The sequence below is a fragment of the Cebidichthys violaceus genome, unplaced genomic scaffold (genome assembly GCF_023349555.1).
Source record: "Cebidichthys violaceus isolate CVI_PGR_0920_01 unplaced genomic scaffold, fCebVio1.0.p SCAF_286, whole genome shotgun sequence".
Lineage (NCBI taxonomy): Eukaryota > Metazoa > Chordata > Actinopteri > Perciformes > Stichaeidae > Cebidichthys > Cebidichthys violaceus.
This window is the reverse complement of record NW_027176468.1, coordinates 1-11,656: the sequence shown is the minus strand read 5'-3', so window position 1 is coordinate 11,656 and position 11,656 is coordinate 1. Positions and strand designations below refer to the sequence as shown.

The 11,656-nt window shown below is 46.9% G+C and overlaps 1 protein-coding gene and 1 non-coding gene across 3 annotated transcripts; both read right to left on the bottom strand.

The window, feature by feature from the left end:
* Nucleotides 1–36: 36 nt before the first annotated feature.
* LOC137880549 (lysosomal cholesterol signaling protein-like) lies at nucleotides 37–10,942 on the bottom strand. Of its 2 annotated transcripts, none has more exons than XM_068721959.1 (20): nucleotides 10,849–10,942; nucleotides 9,584–9,800; nucleotides 9,338–9,483; nucleotides 9,032–9,163; nucleotides 8,516–8,691; nucleotides 8,239–8,391; nucleotides 8,017–8,084; nucleotides 7,368–7,539; nucleotides 7,047–7,202; nucleotides 6,865–6,948; nucleotides 6,604–6,727; nucleotides 6,329–6,413; nucleotides 6,082–6,169; nucleotides 5,718–5,961; nucleotides 5,499–5,576; nucleotides 5,030–5,211; nucleotides 4,690–4,785; nucleotides 4,518–4,582; nucleotides 4,245–4,382; nucleotides 37–3,593 (listed from the first exon to the last, which is right to left on the bottom strand). In XM_068721959.1, exons 2-20 carry the CDS (start codon nucleotides 9,730–9,732, stop codon nucleotides 2,984–2,986), a joined length of 2,946 nt encoding a protein of 981 aa, XP_068578060.1. In that variant the 5' UTR covers nucleotides 9,733–9,800; nucleotides 10,849–10,942; the 3' UTR covers nucleotides 37–2,983. The 2 variants fall into 2 exon arrangements, with proteins under 2 accessions (XP_068578060.1, XP_068578061.1); XM_068721960.1 differs by having other exon boundaries at nucleotides 3,509–3,651.
* Nucleotides 10,943–11,451: 509 nt separating this feature from the next.
* trnas-cga (transfer RNA serine (anticodon CGA)) lies at nucleotides 11,452–11,533 on the bottom strand. Its single transcript has one exon. It is a non-coding gene; the product is annotated as a tRNA-Ser (tRNA).
* Between the last annotated feature and the right edge of the window lie 123 nt (nucleotides 11,534–11,656).

Sequence of the window (11,656 nt, the reverse complement as noted above, 5' to 3'; positions counted from 1 at the left end):
TCCCCATCGCGCTTTAATCGTCTGCCGTGCGCCATGTTGTTTTCCCGCATTTCTCTCTCTCCGTCCATCGTGACCACAGTCGTAAATTTCCGACCTTCCGTCCGGCGCCAACTTATCGCTCGAGCTTGAAAGTGATTTTCTGCGGTGCATTAATAAAGAGCTGCACAGGACGCTCCGGTATGGAGATCAGACAATTAACCAGCCGGACAGTAACGTCTCTCCTCCTCACATATGTTCCCGGGGGATTTGCTCGGAAAGACAGTTTTTAGCACATTTGGACTTTTAAAAAGTCTAAAGATCGAATGTCTTTTTGTTGTCTTAAAGCACTTACGCACGTCTTAATGCAGCTGTGGCTGCATTCACAGAGGACACGTCAGGTGTGATCTTCTCATGACGGTCTCAACAAAGCAAAGACAAACAGTAATTTGGTCACATGGCTTCTGCTGCTGCTGAGGGGAGTTTACAAAAAAGCTGGAAGTCGGGACAGTTTTCAGCTGCCCTCGAAGATCAAACAGGAAGTCACAGAAACGTTGACTTCCTGTTAGAGCAGCGTTCCTGGTAAGCCGGTTTCCTGGATGCCCTTTGACCAATAGCGGCGCGTTATCCCCGCATGGCATCTTCATGCGTCTGCGCGTCTGCAGATAAAGGGTTGCGATCGACCCGTTTGTTGTTCTAGAAACAGCTTTGCGTTTAGAAATCAAGACGATCAGAAGGCTGAGATCTCCGGTTGTCTGGTATCAGGAGACGAGATCCTCCTTACAGAAGAACAGAAACGGATCGGAGACCGTCATGAGAAGATCACATCTTGTGCTGCTGTGAAAATGTGGCCTTTAACTGCTGTTGCACTTTTGAAGCGGCAATCCTAAAGATTTCAGTCCCGGTTGATTCGGCGACTTCCCGTCTACCGGCGTCAACAGGAATCGTGCTTTAATAGAACGGAGACGGGAAGCCTGAGCGCAGCAAAGCAAACTATTGTCCGTAGAAGACAATAATATTAGAAGTCAGCCAATATTTGGCCACTTTTCATCATTCGGTGAGCAATCGTGATCCGATTTTAGGCGCGATAGTAGCACCGCTCATTACTCCGACTACTTCATAATGAAAGTCAACTCGAGGGCCATCGGCTCAATCAAGTGACTCGACATTTATTCAAAACGAAAAATCTTTGAGATTGCCACTTTAAGTCCGTTGCTATCGGTATGTTACAAGTTTGGAATTGTACTATTTATTTATTTTTAAATCCGTATTTTTCAGGGCAGAGAGTTTATAAAGAAGTCTTAAATTGTAGATTCTTATTAAAAAAACAGAGAAAATGTAGAAACAGTCTGAAACCAACATTTGTCTCTATTGTATTATTTAGACGCATTTCAGGATGAACCTAGTTTCAAGATTATCTTTTGTAAAAATGTGTTTGTAGTATTTTGGATATCAATTGTCATATCTGACAGTGTAGTGGAGTTCAGGATGTTTACAGTTATGGAGTAGAGTCACTTCTGAATACTGTGGAAAGTAAAATACATGTTGTTGTTGTTGTTGTTGACAATGTTGCTTAAAGCTTTAACAGGGCTTACCGTAGGTCTCAAGGTTTTAGTTCTCTTTGAAAAGGAACTACCTGTGCATCTTGTGCGTCATGTAATAAAACCTGTAATGTCCGTTTTCACTTATGAACCAGAATCAATAATTGTGTGGCGACAAAGAGAAAAGGTGAGCTTTTTGGATGCAAACAGTTTATTCGTGACCACACAGTCGTTATAGCAACACACTTAAAAACACCCAGTAACACTAATCCTGTCTACCGACAACACACTAGTCAAAACCCCTCAGTTCTTCTCACACACACACACACACACACACACACACACACACACACACACACACACACACACACACACACACACACACACACACACACACACACACACTTTAGATGGTTCTTCTGGGAGGTTTGTGATGAAGAAGAAATGGGATCCAGAAGAACAGAGGAATATTAGGTCTTTGGACGTCATGCTTCAGGTCACAGCTTCAGCTCGACAGTAGTGTGGCGTTTACCTCTACAGCCCATAGTAACCATCACAGATCAGCAGCAACTCAACAGGCAAACAATATCTGTAGCGTCGTCTATTAACGACGTGTTAACGGCTCATTAGTGTGAATGAATTACAGCGTAAATAAACGTATTATAAATTAGTTTAGGACTAATCGTATCAGTTTGTATCCGTCTCCTCCTCCCCCCCTCATAGCTGAAGTCCAACACAACTAAACAATGCAAAGATAACAAACACCGTCCGCAGCGTCGTCACGAGACAAACCAGTCCGGCGAGTTGCATAATTTAAAAAGAAACAAAAAGGAAGAAATGTTTTTACTCGGTCAGTGCAAGAAGGTTTCAGTGCTGAGCAGGAGGCTGAGCTGCTCGGAGTCATGCAAGTAGTCGACGCAGACCAGAGTGGTTCAAAAGACACAACGTGCAAAATATCAAATAACGGGACGCCTCAAGGTTGATTTCACGGCCGAACGGAAAAAAACACGACGGAGCGGCCGAGAACGCCACCGGCGACTCCATTGGCTGAGAGCAAACGCAGGCGGTACCGTCGGTGTACTGCTCTGCTCTCGTCACATAAATAATACGACGTTTGAGGGATGGAAGGCTGGTGGATGGCAACTTGAAATTGTGAAGTTGGCACGCAGAAAAAACAGAAAAATATCAAGTTTTAGGTGACTAAAGTAAAAAAAAAGCTAACCAAAAGGTTGAAAGACTTGGTCGGGAACCAGGAGAAGTACCAGCAGGGAGCGCTTGTTTCCTCCTCTTTCTTGTCTCCACACACCCTGAGCATCACAGCTCTCCTCTCCCCTGTTTTATATTTTCCAAGGACCTGCAAACGAAGCCTCTCAATTAGCTGGAATTTTTTGCCGACGGCGTGAAGCCGGAGCGGACAAGCGAGCTGATGTAGCACCTCCTCTCCTCCCCTTTGTCCTCGCTTCCTCTCACATGATCTGGGACCACTCCCCCACTCGGCCCCTCTCTCTCCCCCTCGTGAAGCGGTACAGCACCGACGGTTCCTCCCCGAAGCTGTGCCAACCCGCCTGGCGATCCAACACTCCTCCCTGCTGGAGGCGGACGCCGTACAGTCGGGCCTCGGCTCGCCCGGCGCAGAGGCCTCGCTCAACCAGCCAGTCCACCAAGTCGCTGCCCAGAAACGCACTTTCGAAATGGGACCGGGGGGGTTGATGGAGATGGGGTGGGGTCGAAGCAGGGCCGCGCTGGTGAGGAGTAGTCGGGTCGTGAGCTTGGTCAGGCTGGAGCTGGGGAATCTGCTCCTCTGGGGCGTCACAGTGGGAAATATGTGCTTGGGTTTCATCGTCGGGCTCAAGCCGGGGTCGGGATGGAAGCCAACACCGACCGGGGGAATCATCCGGATCGGGCGATCGGTGAATCTGGAGTAGATCGTGCGGCTCGTGGTTTAGTCGCTCCTGAAGGTCCTGATGGTCCTGATGGTCCTGATGGTCCTGATGCGGGTGTAGGTACCGGGGCTCGTAGGAGAGGGGACGTCCCAAGGCCCCGTTCTCCTCCTCTAGTCCTCCTTCTCCTCCGAACCTGTCATTATCAGAGGAAGGATTCACCTGTCGAAGCGCTCACACTCTCCCCTGAGCCACTTTGGGGTGATAGGGAAGGAAGGGGGAAAAAAGGGGGGGGGGGGGGCAGGCACAAGGAAGCAGGGAGGAATAAAAGGAAACATGAGGGGAAGGAAGGAAAGCACGAGGATTCAAAAAATAAAAAAGGAGAAGAAAGGAATAGAAATAATGTGTTAGAATGAAAGAAAAGAAAAGCACCCAGGACTCATGAACATCCAGAAACAAAGTGTCTTCATATTCAACATTTTTCTACAAGAACAATCTAAACAGCTCTTCTCTTTTCTGTTCTTAAGAATTAAGACTATTACTACAGCAGCAGTCACAGCTAACGTTTCGTTGATATAATAATTCATGCATGTACCGCAGACCGTGGTGAGAGGTGCGACGCGCAGTCTCTGCTTCAAACGCGAGAACAAGTCGGCGGATAAAGAAGCTCGGCAGCTGCAGCGAGACGGAGAAATAACACGCGGCGAGGACACGGAGACGACATGACGACACGACAGTGATAATGCGGAAATGGACGGGGGACGCAGCCAAGCAGCTCCGACCCAAAAAACGGAGCAAAATCAAAATCCATGCTCATTTACGGCATGCGACACGCCCAAACTGGTACCTGCGCGTGTGCACTATGTCCTGCACACACTGGTCTTTGTGGTAGCGGACGAACTGGGTGCAGGTGAGTCTGACCTCCTCCGGTACGCCAGAGGGACTCGTGTCCTCACCGTCCCTGCCCTGCCACAGCCACAGCAACCTGACACACACACACACACACACACACACACACACACACACACACACACACACACACACAGTTACAGTTACAGTTAGTGTGTTCCTCATTTGATCTCAGATGGATCTAGAAACCGGGAATGAGAGTCTCCCTCACCTCTTCTTGAAGGGCAGGATGATGAGGTGTCTGTCCAGACCAAAGATCCCGAAGGACAGGAAACCCTGGGACAAAGATGGATTGCAGCTCGTGTTTACACCTTTAAGAAATCATACCCGCTCGTGTTTACGCCTTTAAAAAAAACAAACAAACACCCTACGCTCAGCGGTACCTGTCCATAGTTGGCTACGGCACAGAAGAACTGCAGCTCGAGGTAAAGTCTTCCTGGGTCCTTGTTGAACAGCCACCACAGACAGCTGGACAGGTTCTGCACACAGAGAGAAGAAACAAAACAAAAAAAAAAATCGACCAATCAGGAAACAGAGTTTGCAGCCCTGATCTCCTCATTCGACAGTCGATGACCACTCACTGCTAACGCTCCATCACTTCTATGTAGGACACATCTGATGATCTCAGGGTGGTGAAGGCATACAGGACAACCAGGGAACTGATAGATTACTAGGTGTAGTACTAGACCGTCTAATTTCATCACTGGAGTATTCTGTCCTCACCGCCAGCAGGCTGACAAAGAGCAGCAGACAGAGCAGGACGTGTCTGACGGTCTGTTTGTCATCGGTGGGCTGAAGCCCGGGTGGCGGCAGGTTCAGCGGCTGCTCGGACGAGGAAGAACCCTGGTGCTGCTGCTGCTGCTGCTGCTGCTGCTCCAGCCCGTCACACAGCGCCCCACTGTGGCCTGGAGAGGAAAACACACATAACCGTAAGATTCCAGGGTGATTGGAGACACCCCAGTACTCACAGTCAAGTCAAGTTCATTCTATTTATATAACACCGATATTACAAATTTGCCTCGGAGCTTTATAAAAAGATGTCTATTTCAAGTTTCTCTATTTTATTACACGGACTATTGCTGCTGTATTACGTTGGTTTCGGTGTTGGCTTGATTCAGATACATTACTGACAGATAGCAGGTCTTAACTCAACTGCACAAACAAAAAAAATGTTGTTGCAAAGTTGTGTTACCTGTGCTGTTGGTGTGCTCCCTCTGCGTGCTGGCTATCATGTCGGGTATCGGCTGGAGAGGAGAGAAGCTGTGGAGGTCTGGCAACACAACAGAGACAGTACAAATATTATATATACACGAATATATATATATATATACGTATATATATATATAAACATCATCGGGTCCAAGTAAGGTTACATGTTACTTTCGTCTGTATTAGCACAGGTCAGAGGTACCTGAGTTGATGCTGCAGGCAGGTGAATTTGCCATCTGTTGTTGTTGTTGTTGTTGTTGTTGTTGTTGTTGTTGTTGTGGTTCCTCCAGGCCACCAGGGGTCCTCAGCTCGTCACCGATGCCCGTCACAGCAGCTCTGTTCAGGGCCTGGTAGCCGCTCTGCTCCCTGTCCCCCTGGCTGAGACCCATCAGAGATACGGCACCGAGCACCAGGCTGACCGCGAGCACCACCGCCGTGCTGATGATCTGGAGGAAGAGAGAAGAAACATGTGAATAAATAATAATACATTACATTACATTACATTACATTAATACGATTTAAACGGGAACTAAACAGACTCGCTCAGGGCCGAGAGAAACCCTAACCTGAGCTCTGCCGTAGAAGAAGGCAGAGTCTATGGTATCAGTCCTCTCTCCTGATATCAGAAGACCTCCGACCGTCAGGAAGGGAACCCTACGCACACACACACACACACACACACACACACACACACACACACACACACACACACACACACACACACACACACACAGTTTGTATGCGTTTGGTAATACCTGAGATCTCGTTCTAGTGCGTCAACCGAGCCCAAAGTACATTTTTGTACCGACTTACCCCCAACCCAAAATCATGAAGACTCCTGGTCGGAGTCTCAGCAGATCATCTCGGTTGGTCAGAGCCAGACAGAGAGGGATTAAACCTGAAAAAAACAGAGCAAAACACTCACATTCAATCAAGCACTGAAGATACAATCGCCACAAAAAAAAAAACGTGTTCTGATCACCAAATTCTAAATCAGTTAAAAAAAAAAAAATTCCCTTTTTAGGGAAAGGAGTGTATCGCTAGCAGGTTTACCCGTGTTCAAAGAAATGCTATACTTATACACTCACCTGTCCAAATGTAGGTGCTGTACAGAGACCCATAGAGCAGAGTGAAGGTGAGAATCTTGCCGATCAGATTATCGTCTTGTTTCACCAGGAAGTTCCACAGGATCATACTGACACACACCAGAAACTAGAGTGGAGTGGAGTGGAGTGGAGTGGGTTAAGGTAGAACAGAGAAGTGAACATGAAGAGCCTTAGTGAACATTTCCTGGATAGATCACATCACAATGAGATGTTTTTAAAGCTTTAAATCAGGTTGTGACTGACCTGAGCTAGGAAGAGATTTAAGGCAAAGAGGTGAGGAAGTCTGTTAAACTTCCTGCTCAGCAGCATCACCACTACGGTCCACACCTGAGACACGAGAGGTCACATGATCGCACGTTTCATATTACTGTACTCCTTCATTATCCGTCCGACAAACAGCTCTGGTATTAGATCGGCGTACGCACCAGTGCTACCAGGCTGACGATGCTGATGTTGAAGCTGACGTTTTCCAGCTCCGTCACCAGGGGGGTGGGGTCCATCAGAGGGATCGTGAGCAACCAGGCCGACACGTACATGATGGGCGCGGACAGGAACGTACTGATCACCATCCCTGATGTCACCTGAAAAGGGAAGAGACAGAGGAGGAAGACACCACTTACGGACAGCGTAACGTGTTTTTATTTTAATCTTTGAAATATTGTTTCAATGCTTCGGTTTTGAATAAAACTAAATTTCTTACAAGCTGCCGGTTTAAAGAGGGATCACTACCGATCAGCGACGCTTACCACCTCTAGCTCGATGTTGTAGTGCGCGGCGTAGATGGCCACGCTGGGCGCGGTTGGGAAGACTCCATACAGGAAGGCAAAGTTGGACAAACTGGTGTGGTTGGCGCTGGTGCTGTTCACTCCCACGTCCAGAATATCCACCATGTCTTTACAGACCAGCGGCATCACCAGGCTGCAGAGAGAGAGAGAGAGAGAGAGAGAGACTTTTAATCGACTGTAAATTAAAAGCCTTATAATATTACAGCTCGATCTGGAGCACAAGTGGATCTGACTGTAGCTACAGTTGTGTATTCCATTAAATTAATGTCTTACTTTTATGTTTTCCTATAGAAGAGAAGACACTTTATTCATTATTGTGTGTATGACGACATTTTAGCCTTTTAGCTGCAACCCTGACTGTGTGACTTGGGAGCAAATAAAAATAAAAAATAAAAAAACGTGGAAAGAATGGAAAAACAGAGCAGCCCGGGTGTGTAACTATTTAGTTGTATACAGTATACTGTAAGTCGGCCACTCCCACATAATCTAATCACACACACACACACACACACACACACACACACACACACACACACACACACACACACACACACACACACACACACACACACACACACACACACACACACACAATCTCAGGCCTGCTTACAGTTTGGCTGTGATGAGCAGAATCAAGGCGACTCCCGTGTCTCTGGTCAGCTTTCTAAGCTGTCCGACCTGCCGAAGAAAGGGAAAACATTACTCATTACTTTTGATGTGAAATCAAAATCATACTTGGCCGTCAATCAAAATTAAATAACGGTTATGTTAAACGCACAGTGAGGCTTGAAAACCGGGACGCTACAAAAGACCGAAGAAAAACCCAAACTACCATAGTGAGTCCGAGGTAAAACAAGGCCGCGCCTCCAAACGAGTTGGCCAAGCCATCGATGAACTCCGACAGCACGGCGGGGATGTGCTGACCCAGCGCAAAGTGGGAGATGATTCCTATTATCACCATGAACACTATCGGGTTCTTCAACACCTGCACAGGAGACAGAAAGAGGGCGTTAAGGTGCGCGTTACACTTGCTATGGCTAGTTAATCACCTTATAAACACACACACACACACACACACACACACACACACACACACACACACACAACACCTGTAGGAATACGACTCCCAGGATGCCAAGAGTGCTGTGTGAATGGCTGGCCTGCCTCCACCTCTGCACCTCACAAAGAGCGAAGCCGATCGGATTGAGGAGCATGAGGGAGACCGGGGCAACGAGATAGATGTACTGGAGGTACTCTGGATATGTGCTTCGGTACAGAGCGTCAACTAGAAACACAGAGACAGAGAGAGAGAGAGACAGAGAGAGAGAGAGAGAGAGAGAGAGACAGAGAGAGAGAGAGAGAGAGAGAGAGAGACCAGTGCTACGGTTAGCATGGCTTAAAGCAACAGCTTACAAATGCAGGAAGGACAACTGGCAATAAATCGTAAAGGCTTTTAATCGACTGTAAATTAAAAGCCTTATAATATTACAGAGAGAGAAGGGGGGGGGGGGGGGGGGGGGGGGGGGGGGGGGGGGGGGTGATGCGGGATGCTTTTTGTGTCTTAAAACACAGTATTTGTCTTTGTATGGATGTATTCAGTGTTGGGGTTTTTAGGTCCGCCTCACCTATGGGGTACCCTAAGGCGAAGTCGTTGCTCTGCGTAGCGAAGATGGCGTACAGGCCAGCCTTGCTGTATCTGCAGTCCGGACTGGCCACCATCAGGGTCAGCACACAAACCAGCACAAACACCGTCACCTGCACACAAGAAGGGAGCGTCAAGAGTCACAGTGATCTCAAACCACCGTGATATACACACACACACACACACACACACACACACACACACACACACACACACACACACACACACACACACACACACACACACACACACACACACACACACACACACACACACACACACACACACCTAGCGACCAGGACGCTCCAGAGGAACGCCCAGATGACGTCTCCGAAGTCCAACAGCACCATGTTTTTGAAGAGCAGAGCTGGGAGAGCAAACTTGGACACAAAGTTGCCCAAACCCTTCGCCTGGCTCTGTGTGATGATATCCGCCCTATGGGGAAGGAATGGAAGACTTTGCCATGAACACACTTGAGCTCGTTCACTCATTCATATTTCCATTGGACATCGCACATTCACACGTCACACTTTACCTGCCGGCTATGTAGCCACACAATATGATGCCGAAGCACTCCAGGAGAGCCGGGAACAGCTTGTCGATGGACATGTGGGGCCCCACAGCAGAGGTGTCGTGGGAGATGTTCTTGCCGTGGATCAGCACGTAGCTGTTGGTGGTCTCCATGGTGATGTGATTATGGGATGGAGAGGTAGAGGGGGAGGGTAGGGGTGGGGGGGGTTGTCAGGTGACGGCTGGGGAGGAAGACAGGGATGGCAAACATACAATCAGCAGTTAAATGAAAAGACAGAAACTGAAAATGATCCATATTGGATAAATGATTCTATTTCATTGTATATTTTGTGCATTTTTATATCTAATATTTTTACTCTGTTATTCTTATTGTATATATTGTGCATTTGATATTTAATAGTTTTTACTCTGTTATTATATTTACCTGTACTGTAATTGCTGCTGTAGCGAAAAAAATGTCCCCTTGCGTAATTAATAAAGTATTTACCTGTCCATCTGTCTGCCTACCTGTCCATCTGTCCGTCTATCTACCTGTCCATCTGTGCGTCTATCTACCTGTCCATCTGTGCGTCTACCTACCTGTCCATCTGTCCGTCTATCTACCTGTCCATCTGTCTACCTGACCGTCTATCTACCTGTCTGTCCGTCTATCTACCCGTCTGTCCGTCTGTCCATCTGCCTGTCTAAATAATAAAGTGGGGGCTTAAATTAGCATGTCATCCCACTTGAAGGAACCCAAAAGAAGACTGATCATTCTTTCTTTCAATCTCTTTATTTTCAGTTTGTATAGGTTACATGCTATATGTTACCCACAAACAGAATAGTGCATAACATTCCTGCTAACTATACAAACAATCAGGATCGGACACAAAACCCCACCCCCCCCCCCAAAAAAAACAACAAAAACAACAACAACAAACATCGATCATTAGACTGATTATTCTAAGAGTAAAGGAGACAGGTGCCCTGGACCCCTGGTTAACGTCATACGCTCCTGTCAATGAGCATTACCGTTAGCTTAAGTTAGCACAGTCAAGACAGCACGCTCCACTCAATGACAACACACGTCTCCTACCTGACGACACTCTCGTGAAGGTAAACGAGGTGTTATCACGTTAGAAAAGCCAAAAGAAGCTAACCGCTCTCTCCATGACAACAACCGTTTAGCTAGGCGCGTGCTGAAAACATCAGGGGATTTAGGACCGTTAAGTTGAACATCTGGCATTAATATATTATCATGAATGACTTGTTTAGAAACGTGGTGCTTACCTCTGTTACTTAGAAGAACACCTCTGCTGGGAAATAAACGACATTCATCACGTCCCGCTGTGCACACGAGCCCGTGTTTTTCTGCTTCTGAATCTGGCAGCTGCCGAGAGTGGCGACGCCCTAAAACAATGACTGACGGACGATTCGGCCAATCATCGCCGAGACTTTTGCTTCAGGCTCCTACTGTGATTGGATAAAAGCGTGCGATGCTGCGTTCACGTAGAGAGGGCAATGATCCTGATCTTTGGACCTCATTATGTGTTTTACAGAAGCGTAACAGCTGCAATATAAACTAACAAAGGTTTAAATACGGTCATATTGTATCACTTTAATTAAGAAACAACAGCGCCTCAAATAAAGAAAAGGTGAAACGGGTTTTTAATCCTCTCTGTATCTGCCTATGATAACATTCTTAATATATTTTATTTCATATTATGACCCTTACGTTTTTCTTTTTAACTTTTGCAGCATAGGTTAGGTGTCATAGGCTTGAATTAATTTTTTTGCATGAAGATGTCAGTGACGTAAGATAGCAGGTTTTTTTTTTTTGCAGGTAGAAATTAGGTCAAATTGCATTATTTCATCCTGTTAATTAAAGAACGACGCTGTGAGCAGGATTTGAACCTGCGCGGGGAAACCCCATTGGATTTCGAATCCAACGCCTTAACCACTCGGCCATCACAGCTCCACTATCTCACCTGTACCTTTGTATTTTACTTCCTGTATTGACCTGTAAACATGATTCTCTGTGACGGTCTCAGCCATGCAGCACATGATTGAGCTCCAGTTTTAAGACTGTAGGGAAACT

Excerpts from the sequence above, each read along its gene's own strand:
- LOC137880549 (XM_068721959.1), bottom strand. The coding sequence starts at position 9,732 with ATGGAGACCACCAACAGCTACGTGCTGATCCACGGCAAGAACATCTCC. Across the intron at positions 8,692-9,031 it reads CGCCTTAGGGTACCCCATAG|TTGACGCTCTGTACCGAAGC; the intron begins GTGAGGCGGACC and ends CTGTGTTTCTAG. Across the intron at positions 6,414-6,603 it reads CAGCACCTACATTTGGACAG|GTTTAATCCCTCTCTGTCTG; the intron begins GTGAGTGTATAA and ends TGTTTTTTTCAG.